General features: G+C 37.6%; 1 protein-coding gene across 1 annotated transcript in view; it reads right to left on the reverse strand.

The window, feature by feature from the left end:
- The window catches only part of LOC107981889, a 1,212,633-nt gene that overhangs the window by 445,637 nt on the left and 740,303 nt on the right, over positions 1 to 26,693 (reverse strand). The window contains exon 7 of the mRNA XM_031924057.2: positions 19 to 113. Within this exon, the coding sequence (XP_031779917.1) occupies positions 19 to 113 (95 nt within the window). The remainder of the gene's footprint in view (positions 1 to 18; positions 114 to 26,693) is intronic.

The following is a 26,693-nucleotide window of genomic DNA, read 5'->3' on the forward strand; positions in this document are numbered from 1 at the left end:
TGTATATGGATTGCATACCTTACTATAGAATTCATTCTTAGTCCAATACCAAGTTCTGTAAGACAATGTAAGCAATTCTCACAAGGATCGCCTCCAGGTACCGGAAAAATAACCTAAAATAATCAGAAAATAAAAATCAGAATCTGTAAAGTTTAAGCCTGCCAGTCAGGAATACACACTGTTCAGACGACGTGTTGTACTTAGAAAATTTCGGTTTGAGAATTTGTAATCAATCGAGCATGAGTTGGTTTGGTTTATTAATTTTTTACGTATAGAAAATTACTTAAAAATACAGAGATAAACAACGACCCAAATATTATCAAGGACGAAGTTGAAAAGTCGATAAACAATAATATAATACTAGTCTGATTTAACTCCTAACGCGCTACTGATCTCACTCGGTTTTAATTACTTAAAATTTAAAATTAATTTTTCTGAAAGCAAGGGAAATAAGTACTAATGTTGAATAGTAATAAATCAATAATAATTATTAATTAAATTAATTTAATTGATGATCGATTAAAATTTTTTCTTAATTATTATCATTATTTTTGATAGCATAAAATAATTCGGTAAGTCTCGCATTATAGCAAAATTGCATAGCAAAATCTTTTTTTTTTTTAATACGGCTTAGTTTTTGTTTTTGAATTCTAGTGCAACCATTTTAAGTAATAATTATAATTGTATTCACATACCTGAATGAAAATTAAAACCGTACATTTGCAATACATTTCAGTACGTAACTGTTACAATGCTGTATATTCGCGTACGTTCGCGTACGTTTTGAGTATGTAAAAACCGTACTTGGTATAAGGATGGGCTGCGTGAGTTTACAAATAATTATTTATATTAAGAGAACTAGCCTTCGGATCGAGAGCCTTCTGTTACTAGAGTTACACGCGGACTGTAGAATTGAGTATGTCCCACGCTACTCGTCTGCGCAGACGTTATTCTGTCCGCGACTGCGTTTGGTGGGCGTAGGAGTGTCCGTTGTTACTTACGGTCGTTGCAGGCAAGTTGCTTGTAACTCTTCTGTGTCCTGCGGACTCAGCGTTATGTCCGCTTAACTCACCTCGTGTGTGGATACTGATGGTTCGTCCACAAGTATCGTATTCTTCCCTGCACGTTGTGACTACGTAACTGATTTGAATTTATTTGTACCAAATGAGATTTAATTATTATCAACAACTTAATACACAAGGTTTTCAATTATATTAATTGTTTTTTCTTAACACGTGCATGAAAAAGACCCGTTTCCATGCCTCTAAAGTGAATGGCAAGCTGCTCATTCCGAGCGTGCGGGAGAGAATCATTCCCTCCCGCTGCAGCGGGAGAGAATGGCTATTCCCTCCCGCTACTCATAAACACTCAAAAACACTCAAAAATAATCAAATTTTTGAAAAATATTGATATTTTTTTAAAGAGAGTGGTTTACGGCTCAAAATGCGCAACTTACCATTCACTCTATATGCATGAAAACGGGTCTTTACAGGCATTTGTCAAAAAAAGTACAGTGTGCAACAAGGGGGGGGGGGGGAGGGCAATTTCTACCTCGGGTGAAATTTGAGCACGCGTCTCCGCCTCGGGCGCTTTCGACGCCCTCGACTCCAACTCGTGCTAAAATCTCACCCTCGTTAGAAATCGCCCTTCCCCCCCTAGTTGCACAATATACTATTTTTTTACAGAGTTGACTGAGTTTTGATGTTGTATTATTAGATTCGCGAGTTGTAGTTTTACGGTAGTTTATTAGCAAGTTTAGTCTAATTTCTTAACTATTTCTATAATTTATCTTAGCGATTTACAATTATTATGAACCTGCGCACTTCAGATGGTTCTAAACATCCATTTGTGGCAGATGCTAATAGTTACAATTAGAACGTGTTCACGTGGCAATATATGGTAGAGATGATCAACTGCTCTTGCTAACGCCGGAGATTCCACTCGACGGTCCCTAGCTTGTACTTATCTCTGTAGCACGAATCTGAGTTCAAAGGGCTTTCCGGTGTATGCTATGCCAAGGGACGGATTTAGCACGCTCCCAAGGTGTTGGACGGATTTAGCACGCTCCAAATACTAACACAAGCGAACACCGCCGCTTCACCTTAGAATCAGTCGTTGCTGCCAGGGAATAAGCCGGGGTTTTTAAAGCCTCGGTACCGTTTTACGCGGTTATGAAATTGAGATGAAAAAGATCCCGGTAGTCCAATCAGCATTCGCCACACTAAGGATTAACGCGTACGCTTTGCAGTCGTGGTTCGCGCGCGAGGAGTGCTGACACAGAGGTCAGAGCACTCGCTCCAATTTTCGCCGCACAGTTGTGCAATGTCTCAATCAGATGCAGTATACGTCGTCTGTATAAGTGCATGAATGCAGCCGTACAGGCGTCACACACACACACACACACACGCATATATATATATATATATATATATATATATATATATATATATATATATATATATATATATATATATATATATATATATGTAAGAGTATAAACGTGGGACATTACAAGTGGAATTCGGACATTTTTTACACAATTGTACAGAAACGTATGCGAATGTACGCAAAGGTACCCAAATGTACGTGGATATATGTCGTTGTGCAGTATCGTGCCAAATTCTACATTAAGAATACTTTTGCAAAAAAGGATTAAGATCAGCATGTACGGCAACATATGCAAACGTACGCGAGCGTACGCGACTGTACGTCAACTTACGCGATCGTACGTAGATGTAGGTAAATGTATATTATTGAAAAATTATACAGTAAACAGTACATGTATTACAATATTTACTTATTATCACATTTAAAAGATACGGTTGAAAACTAGGGAATAGTAGATACAGTTGAAAACTGGCTAATAGTACATTTGATTATGAAAATCAAAAGAGATTGTACTAAAATAAAAAAATGTAATAATGGTATTGCGCAGCAAATTTTTTATAAACTAATGGTGGGTAAGGGTAAAAATTTTGAAAAATAAAAATTAGAAAGGGTAAAGATAAGAAATTCAAAATTTATAAGCTAAGATTTTGAAATTAATAAATTTATAAAACAAAAATGTTGGATTGCAATATTGCAAATGGTGATATTTGTAGTTAAAACAATGCAGAAGCGATATTTTTAGGAATTTCCAAATTTAGGTTTTTAATATTATACCTTTCCAATATTTTGGGACTTATAATTTTACCTGTCTTTATAATTCAATTCGTAATTTTTGCCTTTCAAATCTTTATTTTAAAAAATGTTTACCCTCGCACACTAATGGTATATTAGCAATTACCTTTACTTTAACAAAAACATTATATTTCAGACGATACAAGAAATGTAAGTAAGATTATATGTAATAATAACCGACTAAATAAGTATGAAAAAATTGGAAATTGTAATATATTAGGACGTGGCCCTACTAAAAAAAGCAGATGACAATCAGCTGATTATTAGCTGATAATCAGCTGAAAATCTTGTAACGAGTTGAGCACCGCGGCTAACTCGTAGCGGTATGAGTACCGCTGCACCGTGACAAAACAGGGTAGATCGCGCGCGCGAAGAAAAACACGTGCGAATTCGGGAATAAGAGCGAGAGAGATAGAGAGAGTGAGCACGCGGGCTAATCCTTCAGGTGCGCGCTCTAATAACTCTCGGCCTTCGGAAAGTAAACACGCGACTTCGCTCGTAATGTCATGTGCTGTGCTGTGTACAGCGGATCGAATTATATCTCGTGTGTGAGCGCGACGCGGAGTCCGGGTTACCTGATCTCCCTGCTTAGCGGTCTAGCAACGTCTAGTCCTGCAGTCTTTCCGGGATCAGAAGCGTCGACGACGAGAACGAGAAGGTTTGTGTGACGTGCAGTGACTGTGATAGTGTGCATCAGAGTGTATATCACCCGCGCGAGGTCAATCCGGCGCGCGCGACCTTCACGGCGATATACGCGTGCGAGCGCGATTATTCCAGCGTCGCGGCGAGTCGTAAAGTTATTGGCGACTCGCGTATTATTATTATTTTATATTTGTATACTCACGGTTTTGACGCACTAGTGAAATATAACTTAGTCTTCTTATTTTACGTGCTTTTCCGTCATTTCTAAACCTCGCTCGTTTACTTCCGATTCCTGTTCATTTCTACGAATACCGCCGCCTCCGCGGGCGTTATTTATTAGTATATAACGCAGTTGAGCAGCCGAGCACGCGCCAGGCGGCGCGTAGACCCAGCAAAACAGAAGCAGCTGAGACAGCTTCATGCAACGGTGGTGTTTCGCGGGCGTAGAGGAGTCCTCCACCGCATCGAGGGAACACGATCCAGTCGTTTAGCGCGTTATTCGTTGATCAAATTTACACCCCGTTACAATCTGCTGATAATCATGCCAAAATGTCAGCTGATTATCAGGTAATATCAGCTGAATATTTTTATTAAAGCTGATAGTTACAAAAATGCGTTTGTATAAAATAAAATGTTAATGATAATCAGCTAATTATTAGGTGATAATCATAGACAAATTTTTAACTTTCAGTATATTTTTTCAAAGTTGTTTTAAATTAATATAATTTATAAAATTCACATAATGAGGGCCAATAAGGTTCTACCATCCAGATAATAACATCAAAACACTGGCTGTGAGCTACAAAATTTTTATTTTTCAATAATTTGATTCAAACACAAAACTTTTTAAATATTAACTATCTGCTTTAATAGAAATATTTTGCTGATATCACCTAATAATCAGCTGACGTTTTAGCACGATTATCAGCAGATTTTCGATGCAATCAATCGAAAAAATCATTGATTTGTCTTTCGAACAAAAGATGGTTATTTTGGTATAATTAAAAAAATTTGTAAAATAAAATATAAATTAATGTGTTTATATTTTTTAATAAAATAGAAATTCAAGACACTTATCTAGGTAAAAATGCTGACGTATGTGTTAAACATTTAGAACATTGTATAATACCACAAAGAAATGATTTAAATGTTATAACTTGTGATGATATACATTAACCAAATATTTTAATGAAAATAAAAAACGATCTATTTATAAGTTCCCTTTACAAAGCAATGCTTGTTAAATATGTAAACTAACTAAAGATTTAATTAATAAATAAATGAATATATTATATAAAACATTTAATATGAATAAAATATCTCTCGCGAGTCATTAAAAATTCCCTTGTGTACTTCTATATAAAAAAAAATCAGAAAATTAAAAACTATTACTTTTCTGTACAATTGTGTATAAACATGTTTAATTGTGTACGTTCGCGTCCGTTCGCGTTCATTCGCGTACGTTTACGTACGTTCGTGTACATTCACGTACGATTTCGTATAATACTGTATTAAATGTCCGAATTTCACCCAAAACCTACGCGAACGTAATCGAATGTACGTTAACGTACACAATTCTACAGTAATGTACCAAAATGTATCATAATCGTACAGTGATTTGCGTTATAATACTGTTGAAAATTTCCATACGGGTATTGAACATGTTATTTTGTACATCTATTTACATATAAAACAATATTTGAATTTTTAACTTACGAATTGTTTAAATTATTTCGATACTTTAATACCAAATTCTTATAATTTATTGTAAATGATTGATTATTGCAAATAAATGCATCGTATCTACTTTTGTGGAAGTGGTTATCGACTCAAATAGTATAATGCACTTTAAAATAATTGTTTTCATATTTTAACTACACGCATGTGGATACATTATTTAAGAAAATAAAACTTTCTACTTGAATCGTAGTTGATAAAACAGTTTCTATTTATTCAAAAATAATAAACTCATGATGCACCAGTTGACCATTAAAATTCACTTGCAAATGACTTTATATCAAAAAATTTCCCTTAGGTTAGTCTCAGGTAAAATATGATCTCAGCTAATTGTAATTATAAAAGAATGGGTCTAATTTAAAATTGCTTATCAATTTTGGGTATTTACAATAACAAATTATATCATATTATGTTATTTATTATTTTTCATCAAGGAGCAGGTTTTACAAGAATAAAATATGTAAAAATTAATTCTTTGACTTTTTTTTCAATTTTGACAAATTTGACATACAAAATAAAGAGCCCAATCTAAATAAAAGATTAATTTCCAAAATGATACATATACACCTGCAAACTTTTATGACATTGATAAGAAGGAAGACACACAGCAACTTAGCGATGTATACACACATCTAATACACCCATTAAAACGTAAACAAAACAAAAACGATTGACATCAGAATTGTGACGCCGGTATAGACAATGTCAACAAACCGCTCGATTTTCCTGCGCATTATATAAGTCGCGTGAAATCGACAAGAGAATGAACTTGGGACCAAACAGCTGAGAGAGCAACACCTCTATCTCCTCTCCTCCCGCCGTCCGGCTGTGACAAGATATATCCCACAATATCCGCAGGTATATACCGGCGATCGACTACTATTTCTGTAAGTGTATTCTTGACTACTCGCTATTATTTTAAATTGTAACCGAGATCTCATGTACATATTAATACGTGGCATTGTCCACCGAAACGTCGGAGGAAGAAAAAAGTAAAAGTTTGGATTTTTTCTTCTTCCTCACGCACAAATTGCCTTAAGGAGACCCAACATCATTCTTTTTTTAAATAACCACCGAGAGATCAAGTTAATGTAGAAGAATTACTACTCTCTCTCTACAAATAATTGAAAATTACTTCTATTGCATAATATATGCCAGTAGAATATTTTATCATTTTAATATAGTTTGCGATGTGATGTGATAAGTTGAAATACGTTTTTCAATATATACTATTATCAAATATTTAATAGTATATTACGTATTAAAGCCATTGAAAAAAGACGTCATACTAATGTTCTTGACGTAAGGGCTTACAGAGGGGCAGATAGCGACTCGGACCACTTCCTAGTAGTAGCCAAATTAAGAGCTAGACTAGTAGCGAATCAAAATAGTAAGCGAGCAAACAAGGTAGAAAGCTTCGATATTGAGAAACTACGAGATAGAACAGAGCGAATTAGGTACCAGATAGAAATTAATAACAGGTTTCAGGCACTTGAAGAAGCAAACACATCGCCTGAGGGGAATGACGAACCGAATAGCTTATGGGGGGACATCGAAAAAACGGTAAAAGAGGCCGCGAACAAAGTACTGGGTAAAAAGAAAAAGCCAAAGAGCAAACCATGGTTTGACGAAGAGTGCGAACTCTGGTTTGAAAGGCGCAAATAGGCTAAATTAGATAGCTTACAAAATAGAAGCGACAGGACCGTAGAAGAGTATTCTAACGTAAGGAAACGGACGAGCGCGATCTACAGAAATAAGAAGCGGGAGTATCAAAAGAATCTTATTAGGAGAATAGAAACTAACAGTAAGGAAAATAACCCCCGCGAAATGTACAGAGGGATTAACGCCATCGGAAAGGGTTTTAGGAGTAGAGCGCAATTGATGAAGGACGAAAACGGGGACCTCGTAACAAATGACAACGAATTACTGTCGCTGTGGAAAAATTATTTCGATAAATTATTAAACGTGCACGAAAATAGCGAAGAATTAGGGGACGAAATTCACACTGCTGAACCCCACGTGGAGGAACCGAGCTACCAAGAAGTAGAGGCCGCGATTAAAAAACTAAAAAAACAACAAAGCCGCGGGAAATGACTCTATACCAGCTGAGTTACTCAAATATGGGGGCGTCGAGCTCACTTTCAAAATCTATAAACTAGTATGTGCCATCTGGAAAAATGAAACAATACCCGAAAATTGGAAGGAATCTATCATTATACCGATTTTTAAAAAGGGGGATAAGACAGACTGCAATAACTATAGGGGTATTTCACTTTTAGCAACGTGCTACAAAGTTCTGTCAAACGTAATACAAGCTAGACTCACTCCATTCGCGGAAGATATAGTAGGAGATTATCAGTGCGGATTTCGGCGCAACAGATCGACGAGCGATCAAATGTTTACCATAAGACAGTTGTTAGAGAAAAAGTGGGAATTTTGCGAAACCATACACCAACTATTTATAGATTTTAAAAAAGCGTACGACTCTATTAAGCGAAGCAAAATGTATCAAATTCTAGTACTCCTCGGTGTACCGAAAAAACTCGTGAGATTAATTCAAATATGTCTGAACGGAAGCACGGGAAAGGTCCGAGTAGGCGGTAATGTATCAGAACCCTTCATGATACGCGATGGTTTAAAACAAGGGGATGGACTCTCTACGGTGCTGTTCAACTTAACGTTAGAGTATGCCGTTAGAAAAATGCAGGTTAGCCAGATGAGCGCAACGCTTAATGGAACAACGCAGATACTAGGCTACGCAGATGATTTGGATATACTGGGGGATTGTAGGGAAACGGTAGCAAGAAACGCGGAAATCCTCATAAAAGCGGTGGAGTATACAGGGTTAGAAGTAAGTGAATCAAAAACAAAGTACATGATTGTGGATAAGCTAGGCATCTGCAGAGGGGAGGAAGATCTCAGAGTTGGGAATTTTACTTTTGAAAAGGTTAGCGAATTCAGGTATCTGGGTACGACCATAAATGATAGAAACGAGATTAATGTCGAAATAAATAAGAGACTCCATTCGGGTAATGCTTGCTTCTACGCCGTGAGTAATTTACTTAAGTCGAGGCTGTTGTCTAAAAACGTTAAAATAAGAATATACAGGACAATAATACTGCCGGTGGTTCTGTACGGGTGCGAAACGTGGGCTCTCACTAAGCAGGCGGACAACCGGTTTAGGGTATTTGAAAATAAAGTCTTGCGAAAAATATACGGGCCGAAGAAAGATGAAGAAACCGGGGAATGGAGGAGACTACACAATGATGAGTTACACAATCTGTACGCGTCACCAAATATTACCAGAATAATAAAATCGCGCAGATTGGGATGGGCAGGGCACGTAGCGAGAATGAGAGACGACCGTACGGCAGCGCGTGTCATGAAGGGCAGGCCGATGGTAACGCGACCTCTAGGTAGACCTAGACGTAGATGGGAAGACAACGTAAAAGCGGATCTAGTAGAAATAGGACGGGTGGGTGTCGATCGGAGAGGTGCATCTTGGGTAGGGTTGACACAAGATAGGGCAGCGTGGAAGGCTTGCGTAGATGAGGCGATGAACTTTCGAGTTCCAATTGCCATGTAAAAAAAAAAAAAAAAAATTACGTATTAAAGCCGGAAAATAGGATATTACAGTCGCATATAGGGTAAGCACGCAAATGAGATATCCTACTTTTTTGCTGAGGTACGTACACTACTTTTCTTCATTCGCAGTCGAAAGTTCACAACCATCAAAGAAGGTTTAAAATACATTAAAATAAAAAGCGACTTAAAGCGATAATTAATTGGATGGGATCGCTTATTCGAGTGCACATGCGCACTTCCATCTAGGGGAAAATAAGCAACGGTGCTATATTCGACGCTATAGTGCACGTGTAAACCGGAAGATTGCTTTGTGCCTATAAGTGATAACTCGATCAAAGAAAGTTTAGAGGAAACGACTATTTAAATTAATAATATTAAATAGTATTAATTGTTTAATGAATGGAGACTGTTGAGAGCTATAGAGAGCTCAATTTATTACCCTGGTGAAAATATTGATGTGATTTTGTGTTGTATTAAAATTACATATTTCTTGATGTAATTTTGATATGTGATTTGTGACGTCAGTTTGCTAGGTAATTTCCGTGAGTGTGAGAGAGAGAGAGCATGGAGACGTGCGCGGCAACAGCGGGGCCAATCGGGCGAGCGTGGAGCGAGGGACTCGGAGAGAGAGGGAAGTCGGCTGCGAAATAGTCTGTTTTCAGATTCAGAGTGATAAGTGTGTGGATAAAGAGGAAGAGAGCGTGTGGTGTGTGGAGCGAGGCAAAGAGTAAAAATAGAGAGTGAGAAAGAGACAAGCATCGAGGAAGCCGAGGAAGAAGACGAGCGGGAGAGTTGGTCGAGGAGCGAGGAAGCCGAGGAAGGAGACAAGCAGAGGGAGCTGGTCGAGGAGACGAGGAGAAAGGTAGCGATGGAGCCGAGTGTGCGTGAGAGAGAGAGAGAGAGAGAGAGAGAGAGAGAGACGCGAGTGAGTGGAGAGTGTGTGTGTCGTGGGAAAGACGTGTGTGTGTGTGAGAGAGAAGAAATTGCGCGAGAAAAGTCGTAGAAGAAGACGCGAGTAGAATCGGGAGAAAAGCCGCGAAGAATCGGAAGAAACGCGAGAGTCGCTCAGAACCGATTCTGAGAAGTCGGGGCCGCTTTGTGTTGCTAGCGCGCGACAGGGGGAGGAGAGCGGGCGAGCGAACGGCGCGTGGCGCGGCAGCATAGCGCGCTACCTTACCGACTTCGTCGGGACAAGTCGAGCCGAGCGAGCGAGAGATTTTCGAGCGTATGTGAGGTGAGAGAGATAGAGCGAGCGTGGAGAGTCTGGAGAGGCGCATTGTCGTGTGGAGAGCGGGATTTTGTAAGTTGAAGAGAGAGTGAATAAAGGGAGAGTTTAAGCGAATTTGAGTGTAATTTTTCCAATCACCCTGAATATCCCGATTTAGGGCGATCTGACGGAACCTCCTCCGAGATCGCAAGGAGATTCGGAAACGTTTATAAAAATAATAATGTCGCGGATTCAGGGCGGCGGAACTAGAGGAAAAAAATAGTTTCGCGGGTTTTGTCACGTCACAGAAATTAAATAACTGTTAAGTCGAAATTCCGATCTATGATTATTCATTGAATTTTACTTACTTGGGTTTAACTGCTTGAGCTGGAAGCTGCTGTGCTGTGGTCGGGCTTAGACAGGATGGATATATACAAATAAAAAATACTTGTAGTTGATTGACTTTCACGATTCTTTCAAGATAAAGTTCTATAGGTATCGGAATCGCGACTTAAGCCCGGATAACTCTTGTCGACAGATAGAAGTGTCGTACAGGAGTCCAGATCAAGTGTATAATTACAACTGGTCGCTCGGCGTATACAGGAGATACTCATTAACCTCGCTGGTCTACTTATTAATCTGAGTCGTTTTCGTGAGTTTCAAGAAATTTCATGAAGCTAAAGTGTTTCAATTTTTCTAAAAAGTCATAAAATTACGTGATGGAACGTTCGAAATCAGTACATAACAAAAGAAATACATAATTTTAATACATCACAAAATCACGTGAATATTTTCACTAAGGCTTTTTTGACTTTTGTTTCTTGAGCTAGTTAGTGGTAAACTTATATACCTGATTTTATGCTCATAAGCTATAAATTATGTATTACTTCCTCCCAGAGGAAGCATTGTAGGAGTGATTTTTTGAGTTTGTCTAGAAACATGTTAAAAATGTGTTTTAATGTATTTTTAGTCAAAATATAGTGTTTTTGGAAAATGTCCGTGCGCGCGCGCGCGCGTGCGTGTATGTGGACGTTCGTATACCGCTGTATCTCAGCTTCTACTTTGTGGATTTTAACCCACCAAGGCTCATTCTTTTCGTTTTTACTATAGCATAATAGGAAAAAAATCCGTTTTTCATTTTGTAGACGCATTTTTTCTTACAGAGATTTTTTAGTTTTGAGATTTCAATGTTTTCTAATAAAGTTATTGAAAAAGTTCATAAAAATAAATTACTGAATATGTACCTAAAAGAGAATAAAATTACCTATCTTTTTATCGCGGAGAATTTAGATTATCGATCGTCGTTCTTTTGTGATACAAAAAAAAGTAAACATTTTTTAAACCGTTATAACTCGATAACTACTCTATAGAATTTCTCAAAAAGAGCATGGTAATTAAAAATAAGGTGGAATGCTCACTCTCTTTAGCATTTTAATATATTGAAAACAAGTATGGTTAGTTATTATTAGCAAATCAATTGATACCCTTCCCACTAGAATGCAGTGTATATTAAGATACGCTCTCGATAGTACTAAGTATAACGCTATACTTGGCATCGGGATACTATCACATTATTATTAAACAGACGTTAAATACAAAACCAATAGTAATCGAAAAATTCGATAATTAATGAAATAGATAAAAACAAGGAATGACAACGTAAGGCAAAGTAAGAATAAAAACAAAATTAGATTCGAATGTTGACAAGTAAAATTAGTTAAGAAATCAATAATAATAGTAAAGTCACGTAAGACAATAATGATAAATTAGAACAAAAATATAATAGTGTGAAGACACACCGATATACACGCACATCTTACGACTCTACGGCAAGAGACCAAGCGAAGCACACCGATACGCACGCACAGATTGTGGTTCTACAGCAGAGGCAAGAAAGCAAGCGAAGCACACCGATATGCATGCACACATTACGACTCTACGGCAGGAGACTAAACAGAAGACACCGATACTAAAACCGAGCCGCTACAAAATATAACGAATACAGCACAACACAAATAGAGAGAAAATTAAGAAGCCTACTGTACATCATGGACCGCGCATACTCGAAAGCGATGCACGTGCAATGAAGGGGAAACCCACGGAGCGTGCAGCGCTATCGGCAAGTGACAAATAAGTCACGCGCTCTGGAAGCTCGAGGAGCCGCCAAAGAGGACACCGCGCGAGTCGGCTCAAAATGCATAAAGGAGCTTCTATAAACCTGCAGATAAGAAAAAGTAAATCAGAGGCAAGTTGACAGGAGAAGGGCACAAAGGGACTCGATGTACTAGAGGAGAGGACTTTTACTCTGGTTTTCTGATTGGCCCTCCCTGCAACGTCACATGCATTAAACGCTCCAAATAAGGCAAGAAGCTGCATCTAGGCCTCCTTATTGGCCAAACACCCACCCTGCCGAGGAGACGAAAATCGGAGATCGCCTTTGCTACGAGAGTATAAAAAGGCCCAGCAACGGGTCCTCACGTCCTCGGTCTACTCTAAAAATCGTCGCCACGCGCAAGCTCTGCCCAAGTTCGGTTCGGTGTCTCGCGACTTAGAATCATTTTAACAGTTCGGGACTTAAATTTCTTAGACTTAGAAAGTGCAAAGACTTATAATATTTTGGATAGTGAAAGAACTTCGAATAATTTGATCATATAAACTTAAAATGATTTCAGTCATACAACTAGCATACTTACGTTGTTGCTCTTTATTTTTGATAATCTAAAATAATTCACAGAACGATTAGATAGTTGCGAGCGAGCGTTAATATTAAACCATGTGGCAATTAAATAAATCTATTTAAAGCGATATCGTGAGTGAATATTTGACCCCAAAGCTCCTGATGCCTGACGCACCCATTCAAAATCGAAACCATCCGCTTTGGGAAGCAGAATCGACACCGTTGAGAGGACGTGCTGGTAGCCGAGCAGTCCAGTAGCAGAGAATAAAAAACGGTAAGTGACTTTATTTAATTAAGCATGCCTCAATCGCGCACTTCTCTCTTTCTTTCTCATGATTAGAAATCCAAATAGCCTCTTGAATATCACGAATTCGCGATAACGATATCACGATTAGAGTCACGTCTTTTCGACGAATTACCTGAAAAGTAATGGAATCAAAATTTAGAAGTTTAAATTGAATTTGTGCGTGTAACGGGAACTAGTGCTATTTTAAAAGATTTTTCAGCGGCTACTGGAGGCCGTTCTATTAAATAGATCGCGAAGGTAGTCAAGCACCGACTGCGCTCAGCTTCGCGCTCTGAAGCTTTGTCCTCGTTCGTGCTTATGAAAACAAAATAACCCGTAGAGTTACTGTCCGGTGACAGCTTTTAATAGCTTAGGACATAACAATAATGAGAACTACTTCGTGTACAAATATCAAGTTATTTCATCAATTATTTCCCGAGATAAATCTTAATTACTGAAAATCTCGTCCCAACAATAACTAAAGAAAAAAGGCATGAATCATATTAAAAATTAAAATTTAGGTAGATTTTCTTGGTTCCTTGATCCCTTTCTCTAGGCTGCCCATTAGCTCTATTAAATTTTGAGATATTTAAGATTTAATTTTTACAAATTTTTTTTTAAAACCGTTTTAACTTGATAACTACACTGCGAAACTTTTTAAAAATCATGGTGATTAAGGATGATAAAAAAGATAGCGGGCCGATTGCCTTGCAATCAGTCTTGCCGTATTTTGCGGGCAAAAACAGCAGTCTAAATAAGTCAAAAGTTTCCGACATAACGACATAACTCGATACTTATGCGACGATGCACGCAGTCATTTTGCCTGTCAACCACAAATATGTATCTCTAAATTAACATTTTAATAATAAAATATATTTTTATTAGTTTATGTAAATAAAATTTAGATGATATCGCTTCATCACCACCGAGTGGTAGATATCACGGCACGTTTTTTTAAGAAAATGTAAATATTTGCTTATTAAAATATGAAACTTGTACTAAAAAAATTGTTTATCTGAGGTTATAAATTTTATTACTAAAACTAGATTAAATTTAACTATTAGTGTTATAATTTTTCCTTTATAGCTTCCTCCTAGTGGAAAAGTTATAATAATCAAATTTTTCGTTTCACCCCTCTAACTGACACCCCACCCCTCTACCTAATTGACTCATATAGAGTACATGCATCTAAACTTTTAAATCGTCAGAAGAATATCATACATCCATACAGATTTATTAGAAAACATGTAATTATCTTCCACTAGCGGAATAGAGCAAGCTATGTGCCAATGACTTGGCAGCGGTTTTGTTTTTCTCACATGTATTTTTAGTCATTCTATTTTTCTATTGTATAGAATATTTCTGATTCAGAAGATTTGTCTGATTCTAATGAGAAAGAACAAGGAGAGTTAGTAAAAAATTTTAAAGAAGAAGGAAAAATGATTTTGCAAAATTTACTACCTAAAAAATCATCTAAGAGATATGACGTTTATCAAAATGTTCAATATGGTCTATGCTAAAAATAACGTTGTTTCCTCGGCATAGCATTGATATAGGCACTTATGAACTATTAAAGAGTTATTTAAAGAATTTTTCATTAGCCTAAACAGTCAACAACTTTCACTGGAGCTGAAATTACAAAATTTTTAAAGACAAGTGATAATTTCTATTATTTAACTTCTATTTTTATTAAATATTTATAATTGTTCATTGACAATGTTTTTACTATTTGGATATATTTTTCAGATAATTTTTATCTTTGGGATATGCGGTGCAACAAGATGTTGTAAATTAGTAAACCTGATAACTACTGATGTGGAGGACTTTGGCAATTATTTCAGTATAAATATCAGGGATTCTAAAAATAATTATCCTCGTACTTTTAACAGTGATACGAGTACCTTATTATGATGTAGTAAAAAAGTATATATCACCAAGGCGTACTGACATGAAATCAAACAGATTTTTCATGTGTTGTGCAAAAGGTAAATGTTCGAGACAAGTAATTGGCAAGTATGAGATTGCAGAAGTACCAAAGACTGTAGCTTCGTATTTAAACTTGAAAGATCCTGAACTGTTTGCCGGTCATTCATTGAGAAGAAAAGTTACGAGTGCTACTATCGGCTCTTGGAGCTGATTTAGTGAGAGTGAAAAATCTTGGTGCGTGGAAGTCAGATACCGATAATAAGAATGCATTAAGTTCACTTATGAATACTTGTCCATGACTCTTAGGATCTTCAAGTAGAGCGGTCGACAAAACGTTAACAAACAAACTTTCCTTCCAGAGTGTTCAACATGTTACTGAAGTAAATAGTGAAGAAAATGTGTATGAGTCTAATGAAAGTTCATCACAGGTTAAGGATACTGAGAATAATTATAAAGTTTCATCGAAAAAGAGAATTTGATGAACTTGTTACGACTAAAGAACATGACCAGCATGGCCACTTAATTTATATGATTGTAAAAATATTACAATTAATTATAATATTTATACAAAAAGCGACAAAAATATCCTTCCTCTTCCTCTATTGTATTAAATCGTGTCTGGTAGTCTTCCTCTATAAGTTCACTTCATCCCCAAAACTATCCCTTCTTAGGGATTGAGGTAAACCGAAAGTTGCCTTAAAGTAGACCGAAAGTTGACGGAAAGTCGACCGGAAGTTGACCAGAAGTTGACCAAAAGTGAACCGAAAGTAAATCAAAAATATTCTGAAAAAATACGAAATGAACCGGAAGTAACCGAAAATAATCCTCTATTATAATGAGTGCGTTTACAGTAAGAAGTTTCATCGGGTTAAAATAAGAAAAAAATTAAATGATTAAAATAAACATAGTGTTATACTATGTATATACCCATAAAAAAAATGTATACCCATTAAGTACACGAATCACTTGAGATACGCCAAGGACGTCAATTTTACTTGATTATCTATATAAGTATACGTAATATTCGCCAAAGATTGTTTGAGGTTAGCCCGCGTCTTAAAACCGGTTCATCCGAGTCCCAAAATTCACCTCACGCGACATCGAAATTACCCGATGCGGCCTGATGCGTGATGACGGTCTACAGAGGTGACATCGCGGTCTAACCTCGTTCTACCGAGGTGAGACGTAGGTAATATCAAGGTGCGTCATAGGTAACACCGAGGTTGGACCCAGTGTTACCGGGGTCTATTGCGATTTCCCTAGATATGACCGAGGTGTGACCAAGGTCTGTACCCAGGTAAACCCAGGGACACTAAGTATACCCTCTTTCTATTGTTGTGCGCGATTCCAATAGATGGCGGCAGTAGGTGTGCGTGCATGCACTCACTCGCGTGCTCTCGTCTATACTCTCGGCTGTCGTTTACGCCACGCGAATACATTGCGGCTTGTGAGCATCTATCAGCTGGAGACCCGCTCTGATACGATATCTTTAGTTTGCTGTTTGCAGTTTACGCAGCCGCCTGCCTTTTGTTGTTCCGAAGCGGTCTCTCGGACTCTGTTCACCGCGACGTAATACGCGCAGTGCAGCGTGGCAGTGACGACGACGTGCATGAATGTCGTTGTGAGTGAGCAGAAGGCTGTCACTTGCGGATCCGTAGCACCTGGTTTCTTGTTACAGTAAAAAAGTGTAGAAAAGTGCTTGAGTGTAATGACAGTGATAATAAATAGTGGCGATGAGTAATCACATTCGATCCGTCAAGGAGTGTGGCAAATTGTAATATAAAACAATTGGTATACTTTCAAAAAACCTCACTTTTCCTTTTTGAGGTTATCCCTTGTTATTGTTTTGGATGAAACTTCACTATTGTTCATGATCCGGAATAGGTATTTTTCTATTCTTGTGTTGCTTTTTTCTCTTACAATGGAATTATGTGAAAGTGATCCAGGAACTGGGTCGAAGCTCTAATAGTGCTCGTTAGCGTTTCTAGAAAATTTGATCTCTCTGGTATGAAGCTGCAGGAGCTGAACCTGAAGCTGGAGTTGTTGCATCGCATGGTCATTCAGATTATCATGTGCAAATACTTTAACTGCTTTACTGCAACCACTATTGGTCGTCCAGGGCTAAGTAGTTCTGCTGGTTTTCTAAGGTCCATACTACAGCTGACCGTCTACGGCCTGCTGCAGGTGATCAACCATAATTAAAATTGAGTAAATGGTGCTTAAAAACTTGAATAAAAGGTGCTTTTATCCATTCACTGGATGGACTACACTGACACTGTACTTTTGTACTCTGTATGCGAGATTGCAGTACAAGATACATGCAGTTTTTTCATGTCAGCTTTTCTACCTTTAAAACTGACTTGTAAGCTTTTATCGTTTTTTATCAAGACTTTATTAACAAGTCATGAGGTGTGCAAACGCTCAACCTTTTTAGCAATTCACTCTGGCTCGTGTCAAGAAAGCTTTGATGTTTGACTTTCAGCATGTAGATGAATAAAAAATGACCTTTCTATATCACCTTATCAGTTCTAGGTTACTACAATTAAGAATCAGAATCACGAGTCATCAACTACCTAAGAAGCCAAGACACTTGCTGTACCAATTTTGCAAAAAAATAATCGTTAATGTCCTTAAAATATTCTCAGTACTAAATTTTACAATGTTTTCAGGCCACCAAGCTGCTTATATTCCTTTGTCAAGGGTAAATGATATAGTCTGCGATTGCTGTATACTAGCGACGAGTATTCATCTGACGTCCAATGCGTAAATAACTGCCATGAACTAGGGTAAAAAGCTTAGTTCTAAGCCCAAAGAGTTGCTGAATTAGCTAAAAAAGGCAATAAAATCCGCTTAGAATATGCCCAGCGTGGCAAACAGTTGAAAACTGAAACTAACAAAAACTAAGAACTGACTTCGAAGAAGCACAGATGTACGAAAAGGAAAGAAAACTCATTGAAACTAAAGCTAAAGAGCGTGAAATAGTAGCTTTAGAAAAGTACAAACCACCGCCACAACCAGAGCAGCAGACTGATGACACTCAGGAAGAGGAGAAGGAAATTTCTAAATATGAGTCTGAAGAGTACTTGAGAATGCTGGACTATGATTCCAGTGAAACTATCACAATAGCTGAATTACAAACCAGAGTTACCTTTGACAAGGATCGTAATATAAATGTTGGCAGAGAAGAAGCACTGTTTTTCCTTAGCAATCAAGAAAAACTTACCATGCAAAAATTTATACATTCTGCTTGGGCTAATGTAAAACCATTCCTTATGTTAGAAAAAGTTCAGATTTGTTCTTCTATAATACTTATAATAAAATAATATTTTATTACTCAAACTATAGGTATATGGATTATGCTTCATTTGAAATAGATTTCATTAACAAGCTCGCCCTGTTCCGACGGTGAAGGCGGCAAGCCCGCGCAATCGCAGTGCGTTCTGAAGAACGGATGCTGCGCTCGCGAGGGCTCCACTGATACCGAGCAGCAAGCTTGGATGTCTGGTCCGCGTCAGTATCAACAATGGTAGCAACAGCAGTGGCAGTAACAGCCGCGGCAGCCTCGACCTGAGCGTCGAGAGCGAGTCCACCACCTCGTCGACGACGACTATTCTGGCAGCAACCATACAGTCAGGTCGCAAACCAAAGAGGGGCGGCGACCTGTTCAGCGCGCAACTCGACAGTCGCCGAGCAAGTAGAGCTCCTGGAGTAGCTACGAGCACTTAACGAAGACGCATTTGAATTTGCGTCAAAGACTAATTCATTTTAGTATTGCCGCGAAGACTATAGTATATATTATATTTTGAACTCTTGCATCAAAGACTATAAAGTACATTTTCAGTCCCGCTGTGAAGACTGGTACATTTCTCATTTCGTAAACGCTTGTTTCTCTGGCAACAAAACTATTCAAAATTTTCCAAAATTCCACACAATCTATTTAAGTATTCACTTCTATCAGCTGTCTTCGAAATAGCCACATTTTTTTAAGACAATGTACTTGACGATGACTTTATTTGCAGGCACGTCGAAGAGCTGTCGGATCCGTCATCCAACGAGAAAGCGGCAGAGCGACTTGCAGCAGTATCTAAAGTGGAGATCGACTTCTTATGAGTTTTTTATGATTTGTTTTTACGAAATTGCAGAAAAACGAAGATAGCTCATCAGCTTCAGTTCCCTCCAAGCAACAGCTGTGCTAGTAGCAGTGAAGAGAAAATTAGCTTAAAGGCCATTGAGCCAGTGAGCGTGGCTACTTTGAAGCAAACCTTTCGTCTCTTTCGAGCTGAGATCAAAGGTGCAAAAGCATACGAGCGTCGAAAAGATCTGGCCGTCGCTTTTGTTACGGAATACTGTACTAGAGAGCCAAATTGTACGGTAGGAAATAAGATCGTTGGTATCAAGGAAAAGAAGAAGAAAGAGAAAAAAGCGGATACCTACATTTACGGTGAACAAAAATTATGTGGAATCGTCGTATTATGGGGAACCAATGCCGTCTATTACATGCCTTTTGGAATTACGACAGGTAAAGAATCTCTGCAGTATCTTTTTTTTGTTATTTGAACAAAGTCACGTGTATGACTGAATGTAATGCGCTTTTACAGAAACTGGTAAAGGCTACATGAATCTGGTGACAGCAGTCTCCTGGTTGCCGCACGGCACGTATCTTGCGTCAGTGGACAAGGCCAACTGGGTGACGATTTGGGGCGATCACGTCTGACAGGAGGAGCAGACCTGAAACAGATATGGTTCCCAGCAAGCAACCAGCAAGAACGTTTCAGGCATCTACGATCAACCCGAGCAACATCATCAGCGTAACGATGAGAGACGGCGCGCGTAAATCGCCTGTATGTAGAGCGAAGCTGTGCTGCGCGCGAACCGCCGGCCAATAAGCGTCGTTTAATAACTCTCTCATTCTCTTTTGTTTCTTTCGTTGCGAAATTGTGGACGTTAATTTTTTTAGAATGCTGTGCATAGTCGCGTTTTTGTCATAGATTGAGCAAATCCTATCGATGCTAAAATCGAAAGTATAAGTACCGCTAGGCGACCGCATCTGAAGTTCGATTTTCGGAGTCGAACTAGCTTCAGCTACCGCGCGATCGACCCTTCTTTCTATTTTTTTTTACCTAAACACACGCGGATGTGTACATTTTGCGCGAGCTTTTTTAATATCGGGATTTTCGAGGTGCTTAGACATTAAACGTGCATTTTATGGAAGTCTGTAGCTTCGTAGATCAGGCTGGCTGTATCGATGCAGAAATAGTCAGATACATCACCGTGGCCATAGGCAAGCCACTGTTTCTCTAATGCGACGTCACTTCGACTTTTTTGTAGACACTTACTCCGCTTACTTTCGAAAGTATCCGTACCGTTACGCGGCCGCAGCTGAAGTTCGATTTTCGGAGTCGAACTAATTTTAGATGAGCATCGCGACTTCGCGGAATCGGTACAAATGCCGCGCGAACGACCGTTTTTTCCTTGAAGTCCAAGAATTGGTGCTTCGTGAATCGTCGTACATACTCCTGCGCGACTATAGCGCCACTGACGCTTTTTTTCCGGATTCATTGTCAACAACAAAAATATCGCTCTTTGCATTTTGAGCCTTCAGAAATTCACGTAGCTGGCGACGAGTCGTCAAATAACGGCAATATGTACTGTGAATATTAGCAATTTTACAAACAAGTAGGATAAGACGAGAGAAAGAGTAAAAGTGTAAGAGGTAAAGAAAGGGAGAGATTGGACTCATTACTAATAATTTCTGTTTCGTCTTTATAGTTGGATTGCGCAGTTGTTACCATATTAACGGCCCTTTTGTCGCTATGTCTCAACCACATAGATGGAGTAAGTCGCAGGCTGAATCCTTGGTAGCCCTCCTCTTTCAAAACTCGATTCTCTGGGACAAGACCGAGGAAAACAGAAACCTGAGGAAAATGGGCGAGGCATGGACCAAATTTTTCAACTGGATATTGTTGTAATCGAGCAGCTGATTACAAATAATTTGGATTTCCAGCTGTCAAATACTTTTTTTGTTCATTATTAACAATAATAATGGTCAGAATATGGTTTTTTAACAACTCAAAAACGACTGCTTTTATTACGACTAAAGTTATTAAAACTTGTTGAAGACAAAGTGCATAAAGTATTATCTAAAGCATTTTAGTGCAGGTGTAGTAGATTTTGCAAAAATCAAACTTAAACTTTTAACTATGCTATGCTAATTCAAATTGAATTTTTCTTTAAACATTTCTTTATAAGTTTATTTGAAACTTATTGAAAGATTATGAAATCAGTTTAAAAAAACACCACAGATAAAATTTTGGCAACTTGCATTATAATATAATTCATAAATTTTAAAGTCACTCGACTATTTTTCAGAAACACAAGAATGCTCTGCCGCCCCGCTCTGGCACGTAAACAACACCGCAGAGTAGCCAGCAGCGGCGGGAGAGGAGCATAACAAAGATTGCGTAACAAGAGCGAGCACGCAGCGGCGTAGCTCGCACAGACGAATATATGTATGCGTGCTGACTAGGAGCGAGCGATGACGCGGCAGCAGCGAAGCGTGCGCAACTTTGCTCGCTAATAATTGTATACATGAGAGATATGCGAGGGTGTGATTAATTTCGGTGGCTCGATTTGCGCTCGCATAGAATAATATAAAAGGCCCTGCGCGGCCTAGTATATTTACTAGCTCTGGCGCAAATTACGCGTACTAGTCTCTATTCAAGAGCGATTTACGCCTTAAATAGAAATATTGACTTAGAAATATTACTACAAATGAAACTCGTTCAAATGATTCAAATGACGCAATTTCGGGGTATCATTTGAAACGCTCATCACTTCTTCTTACTGGTCCTTGGTACTTTTTTAATATTAGATTTTAATAAAAGAAATAATAAGTCTAATATTTATTAGAAAAAGTAATAAACATTTGCAAATCTGAACCGTGGATCCGAATTCAGGTTTGGAATAAATCGATTTTACTTTAAATTATTATTTAACGAATAATATAAAAAGAAAATTGATTTTAAATGAATTAAATAATAATAATAGTAGGTCCGGGATTGTGGGTAATGGATATGCAACGCAATAATTATAAACTCTTGTTTATATTTAAAATAGTGTGTATATTAACAAAAATAATTTAACATAAGAATAATGCCTATTCTTGCTATTATTCTATTTGAATCAGATTTAGTTACAATTTTGTTTATTTTTTGATGAAGACTTCTGTTATGCGATTATTAAATATTATTAAATTCTACGCTTAATTTTGCAGTAGAGTATGTGTTAGAGCGCTTAAAAGTGCTGCTCGAATTTTATAATTATTAAATTCTACGCTTAATTTTGCAGTAGATTTCTGTATATATACTAAGGCGCTTAAAAGTGCAACCAGAGTAGACTAGGGCGCTTGAAAATGCTACCGCTAGTGATTGAACACAGGCCTCACATGGCCTTTTATAGGGCGCTAAGCGGCGCTGATCGAGCCGCCGAAAATATTCGCACATTCACACAATCATACTATCATTCATTCATATTTACATTTATCATTCATACAAACATACTCGGATGCGCACGACTCGCCGTCGCTCGCTTACGCTCACATATACATATAAATACTGTTACGCAACGCGCTGCTGCTAATGCTGGTTTGGTAGCTGGAGAGAGAAGGGGGACGCGCACGCACACATGCGCGTCGATGGCCTGCCGTCGCTGCGTTGACTACTGCGTAGCTGCTGGTTTCGTAGGAGGTGAGAAGAGTGGGGACGGCCGAAATATTCCGTGCGCTCGCTGTTTAGGCAGAGTCGGATGTTTTTTAGGATTTTTTTAAATGTATATGTTCTAGGAAGTTACACGCCGGATCGTGTATAGGGCATTACACATTTACAAACCAAATATAATTTATAGATTGTATACGACATCTATAAAACGCACTTTAAATTAGTTAGGGATAACGCAGAATAAAACGTATCTAATAAAACTCCATTGTAAAAATCAAAAGTGGATTTACACAATTTTTTGTTAAAAAGAATATTGCAATTTACGCAATATTCTTCATATAAAACAATTCATTAAATATATTTCGGTTACTATTTAAACACATAACAATATCTTATTATTTTGATAAAACTCCACTACCTGGTATCCCAGACCTGACCTATACTTAAATTATTAATTATATTCAACTTTCTTTCTCTTTTTTGACCTGTCGTCAGAATTACGACACAGGGCAGTAAATGTTTATAGCTCTTTAATAATAATATAAATTAAATATCCAGCACCGGACCTAGAAGAGCCGTGACCGTTTCCAACTATAAGTTTTGTACCTATAGTCACCGTTCTGTATCTTAGTATTATAATTATGATTTCTCCTCTTAAAAGTTAAGCAATCCTTAAAAAGATTGTCTAATGTTTATAGCTCACATAAGTTTTTCTGTATTTTTATCAATATACGCTAATGAATGTAGTGAAAGCAGTTTTAAAAAGGTCAAGTGTTCAAAATCAGCACACTGACAAAAATCATTACTTACTCCAAGAAAAATCGAACATACTTGATAAACCCGTCGGTTAATAGTTCGTGATGTAAATTGTGTGATTGGATACAAATTAATGAAATAGTCAAATAATGTTTATAATATCTTTCAAATTTAGTGTAACACAACATCATTAATAATAAAACAAACATTAAGAAATAAAAATTATCATTGAAAAATGATTTTTTTTTACCTCGATCACCGTAAAATTATAAAGCGACGGTTTATCAAGTATGTTCGATTCTTTTTGGAGTGAGTAATGATTTTTGTCAGTGTTTTTAACACTTGGCATTTTTAAAACTGATTTCACTACATTCATTAGCGTATATTGATAAAAATACAGAAAAACTTATGTAAGCTATAAACATACGACAACTTCTTTAAGGATTGTATAACTTTTTAGAGGAGAAATCATAATTATAATACTAAGATACAGAACGGTGACGATGAGTACAAAACTTATAGTTGCCAACATATAATAAACATAAAAACATACCGAAACCTAAATCTGGGTCTGGTGCTAAAAAGCAAAAGGGTAAATGGTATGTGGAGGCCATGTCTTTCTTGAAAGGCAAAACCAACCCCCATTCGACTGGAAATTTGTTTGATGATGATTCTGATGATGATGATGACGACGATGAGACAATGGAAACGTCATCAATCACCAAACCTGTACGGCTGTCTTCGCAACGTTTTTCGTTAGCTACAAAGAAAAAAGGAAATGCTGTGCATTTACTTCCAGAAGTAATACCTTCATCGGAGCTCAAAAAGCATGCAAATGAATCAGAGTGCCATTTTCTATTAAGTTTATTACCGTACTTTGATCAAGTGCGAGATCATGAAAATATAATGCAGTTAAGATTAGAAGTGTACGTCTTAGTATATAATTTCTCAAAAAAAGTAGCCTAAGTGAAGAAACCGATGACAAAGAAGTAAATAAAGAAATAATAAGAAGTAAATAAAAAATCAGTGAAGAACAATATTTTGAAGATGGTTAATCATGATGAACAAAGACCTTCTACTTCATCAGGAATTATGCATGTTAAGAACGAAAGAAGAGGTGTTTATGTACACAAAAGCCTATGTTTATGTAAACAGTAGCGGAGTCTCGAAAAGTCCTCCCCCCTTTTTTACTCCATACCGGCCCCGTGCGCGACTTTCGCTATACGAGCCCGGAGCACCCCTCTCCTTGTACACCATAGCAGCCCCAAGCGCAACTCTCTCTATCTCTCTCCCTCTCTCTCTCTCTCTCTCTCTCTCTCTCTCTCTCTCTCTCTCTCTCTCTCTCTCTCGCTCTCTTTCTCTTGCTCTCTACTCCATACCAGCCCCGAGCTCGAACGCACGTGAGCGACTCTCGCTATAGCAGCCCGGAGCCCTTTTACACTATAGTAGCACCGAGCTCTGGTGCGGTGACTCCGCAGCTGTACAGGAGCCGCTTCTCTCTCTCTCTCTCTCTCTCTCTCTCTCTCTCTCTCTCTCTCTCTCCCTCTCTACGCCATACAAGCCTATATACTCGCGCGCGCGTCCTGTAAACCAGCTATCTACCTGTCGCTCGCGTATACCTGCTGTTTGGCTTTTATTACCCTAGCGCTGACTCTGATCCTTTCTGTGCTGTTTCACGTGTAAAATTTATATGGTGGCCCTGAAAAGGGCCGACTCTTTTTAAAAATATTTTTTGTTGGTCGAATCGAACGCGTGCATATATAACCCTACTACACGGTACCGCAAAGCCCACTATAAATTTCGGCTTTGGGAATCGTTGATGGGATTGAGGGGTTTTTGTATAAAAAAATAGATATCTGGTACACTATGAGATTAATTTATGAAAAAAACGTGTACGAGTCAAATAATAAAATGATCTAGCTTGCAAGCTAATAACACACACGCGCGCAGGCGCTCACACACACGCTTACACATGTCAAATTCATAGAAGACGAATACAAAATAATTACATACAAACGATGCACCTACACTTTCGAGTGGCGGTGAAAATAGTTTGTACAAATATTACAGATGACCGGTAAAAGTGATTAAAAAATGTCAGCCGTAGAGTCATAAAATACTGTTTGAACCGCGTCACCGTTCTCAGAGACGTCGGCTATCTGCCTAAGGTTAACGACTGCTACGTGCCTAAAGCGCAAACAGCGAGTAGGGTATCGGATTTATTTCTTTCGATTACTGGTGGCACACTATGGGCGATTTCAAGAAAAGTATTGTCAAAATCAAATTGCGCCTCTCAGGAAAGTGCTAGGGGCCTAATTTTTTTTTTTTTAAATGAAGGTTGTACTTCTCAGATATAGGGAAAAATATCAGAATATTGTTTTCTGATGATGTCGAGCCGGGGCACCTATGAAAAGTACGAAATTTTAAGAAAATGATATTTTAGCTACTTGTTAATGCATTAATATGCCATAAAAATGCATTTTAAAATAATTGGGAATTTTTGAGACAATCATATACTATTTTTTTAATTAATGAATGATTTTTTTACCTACAGAACCTAAAAATTCATATATTTCGACCTATTGTACTAAGAAACGTGAATCCGGGACTTAAAATTATTATAAATCACGGACCTCTAATTTGGTTAGCTTCGAATATTATATTCTAATAATACGGCACTATATAAACAAGAAAACATGTTATTTTAAAGTATTCTAACCTACAGGAATTTTAAATCTGAGAAGTTTCATTCTGTAGCATGAAAGATTTCAAAGTTAACGCACATAAAATTGTTGATAAAATAAAATATTATTATTCTCACCACATATAACGTACATAAATTGTTATATATATATATATATATATATATATATATATATATATATATATATATATATATATATATATATATATATATATATATATAATTATGTAACCTAGACTATTACATTACGTGTTAACGCTATAGTATTTACACGTTAT

Source organism: Nasonia vitripennis, assembly GCF_009193385.2.
Source record: "Nasonia vitripennis strain AsymCx chromosome 2 unlocalized genomic scaffold, Nvit_psr_1.1 chr2_random0004, whole genome shotgun sequence".
Taxonomy (NCBI): Eukaryota; Metazoa; Arthropoda; class Insecta; order Hymenoptera; family Pteromalidae; genus Nasonia; species Nasonia vitripennis.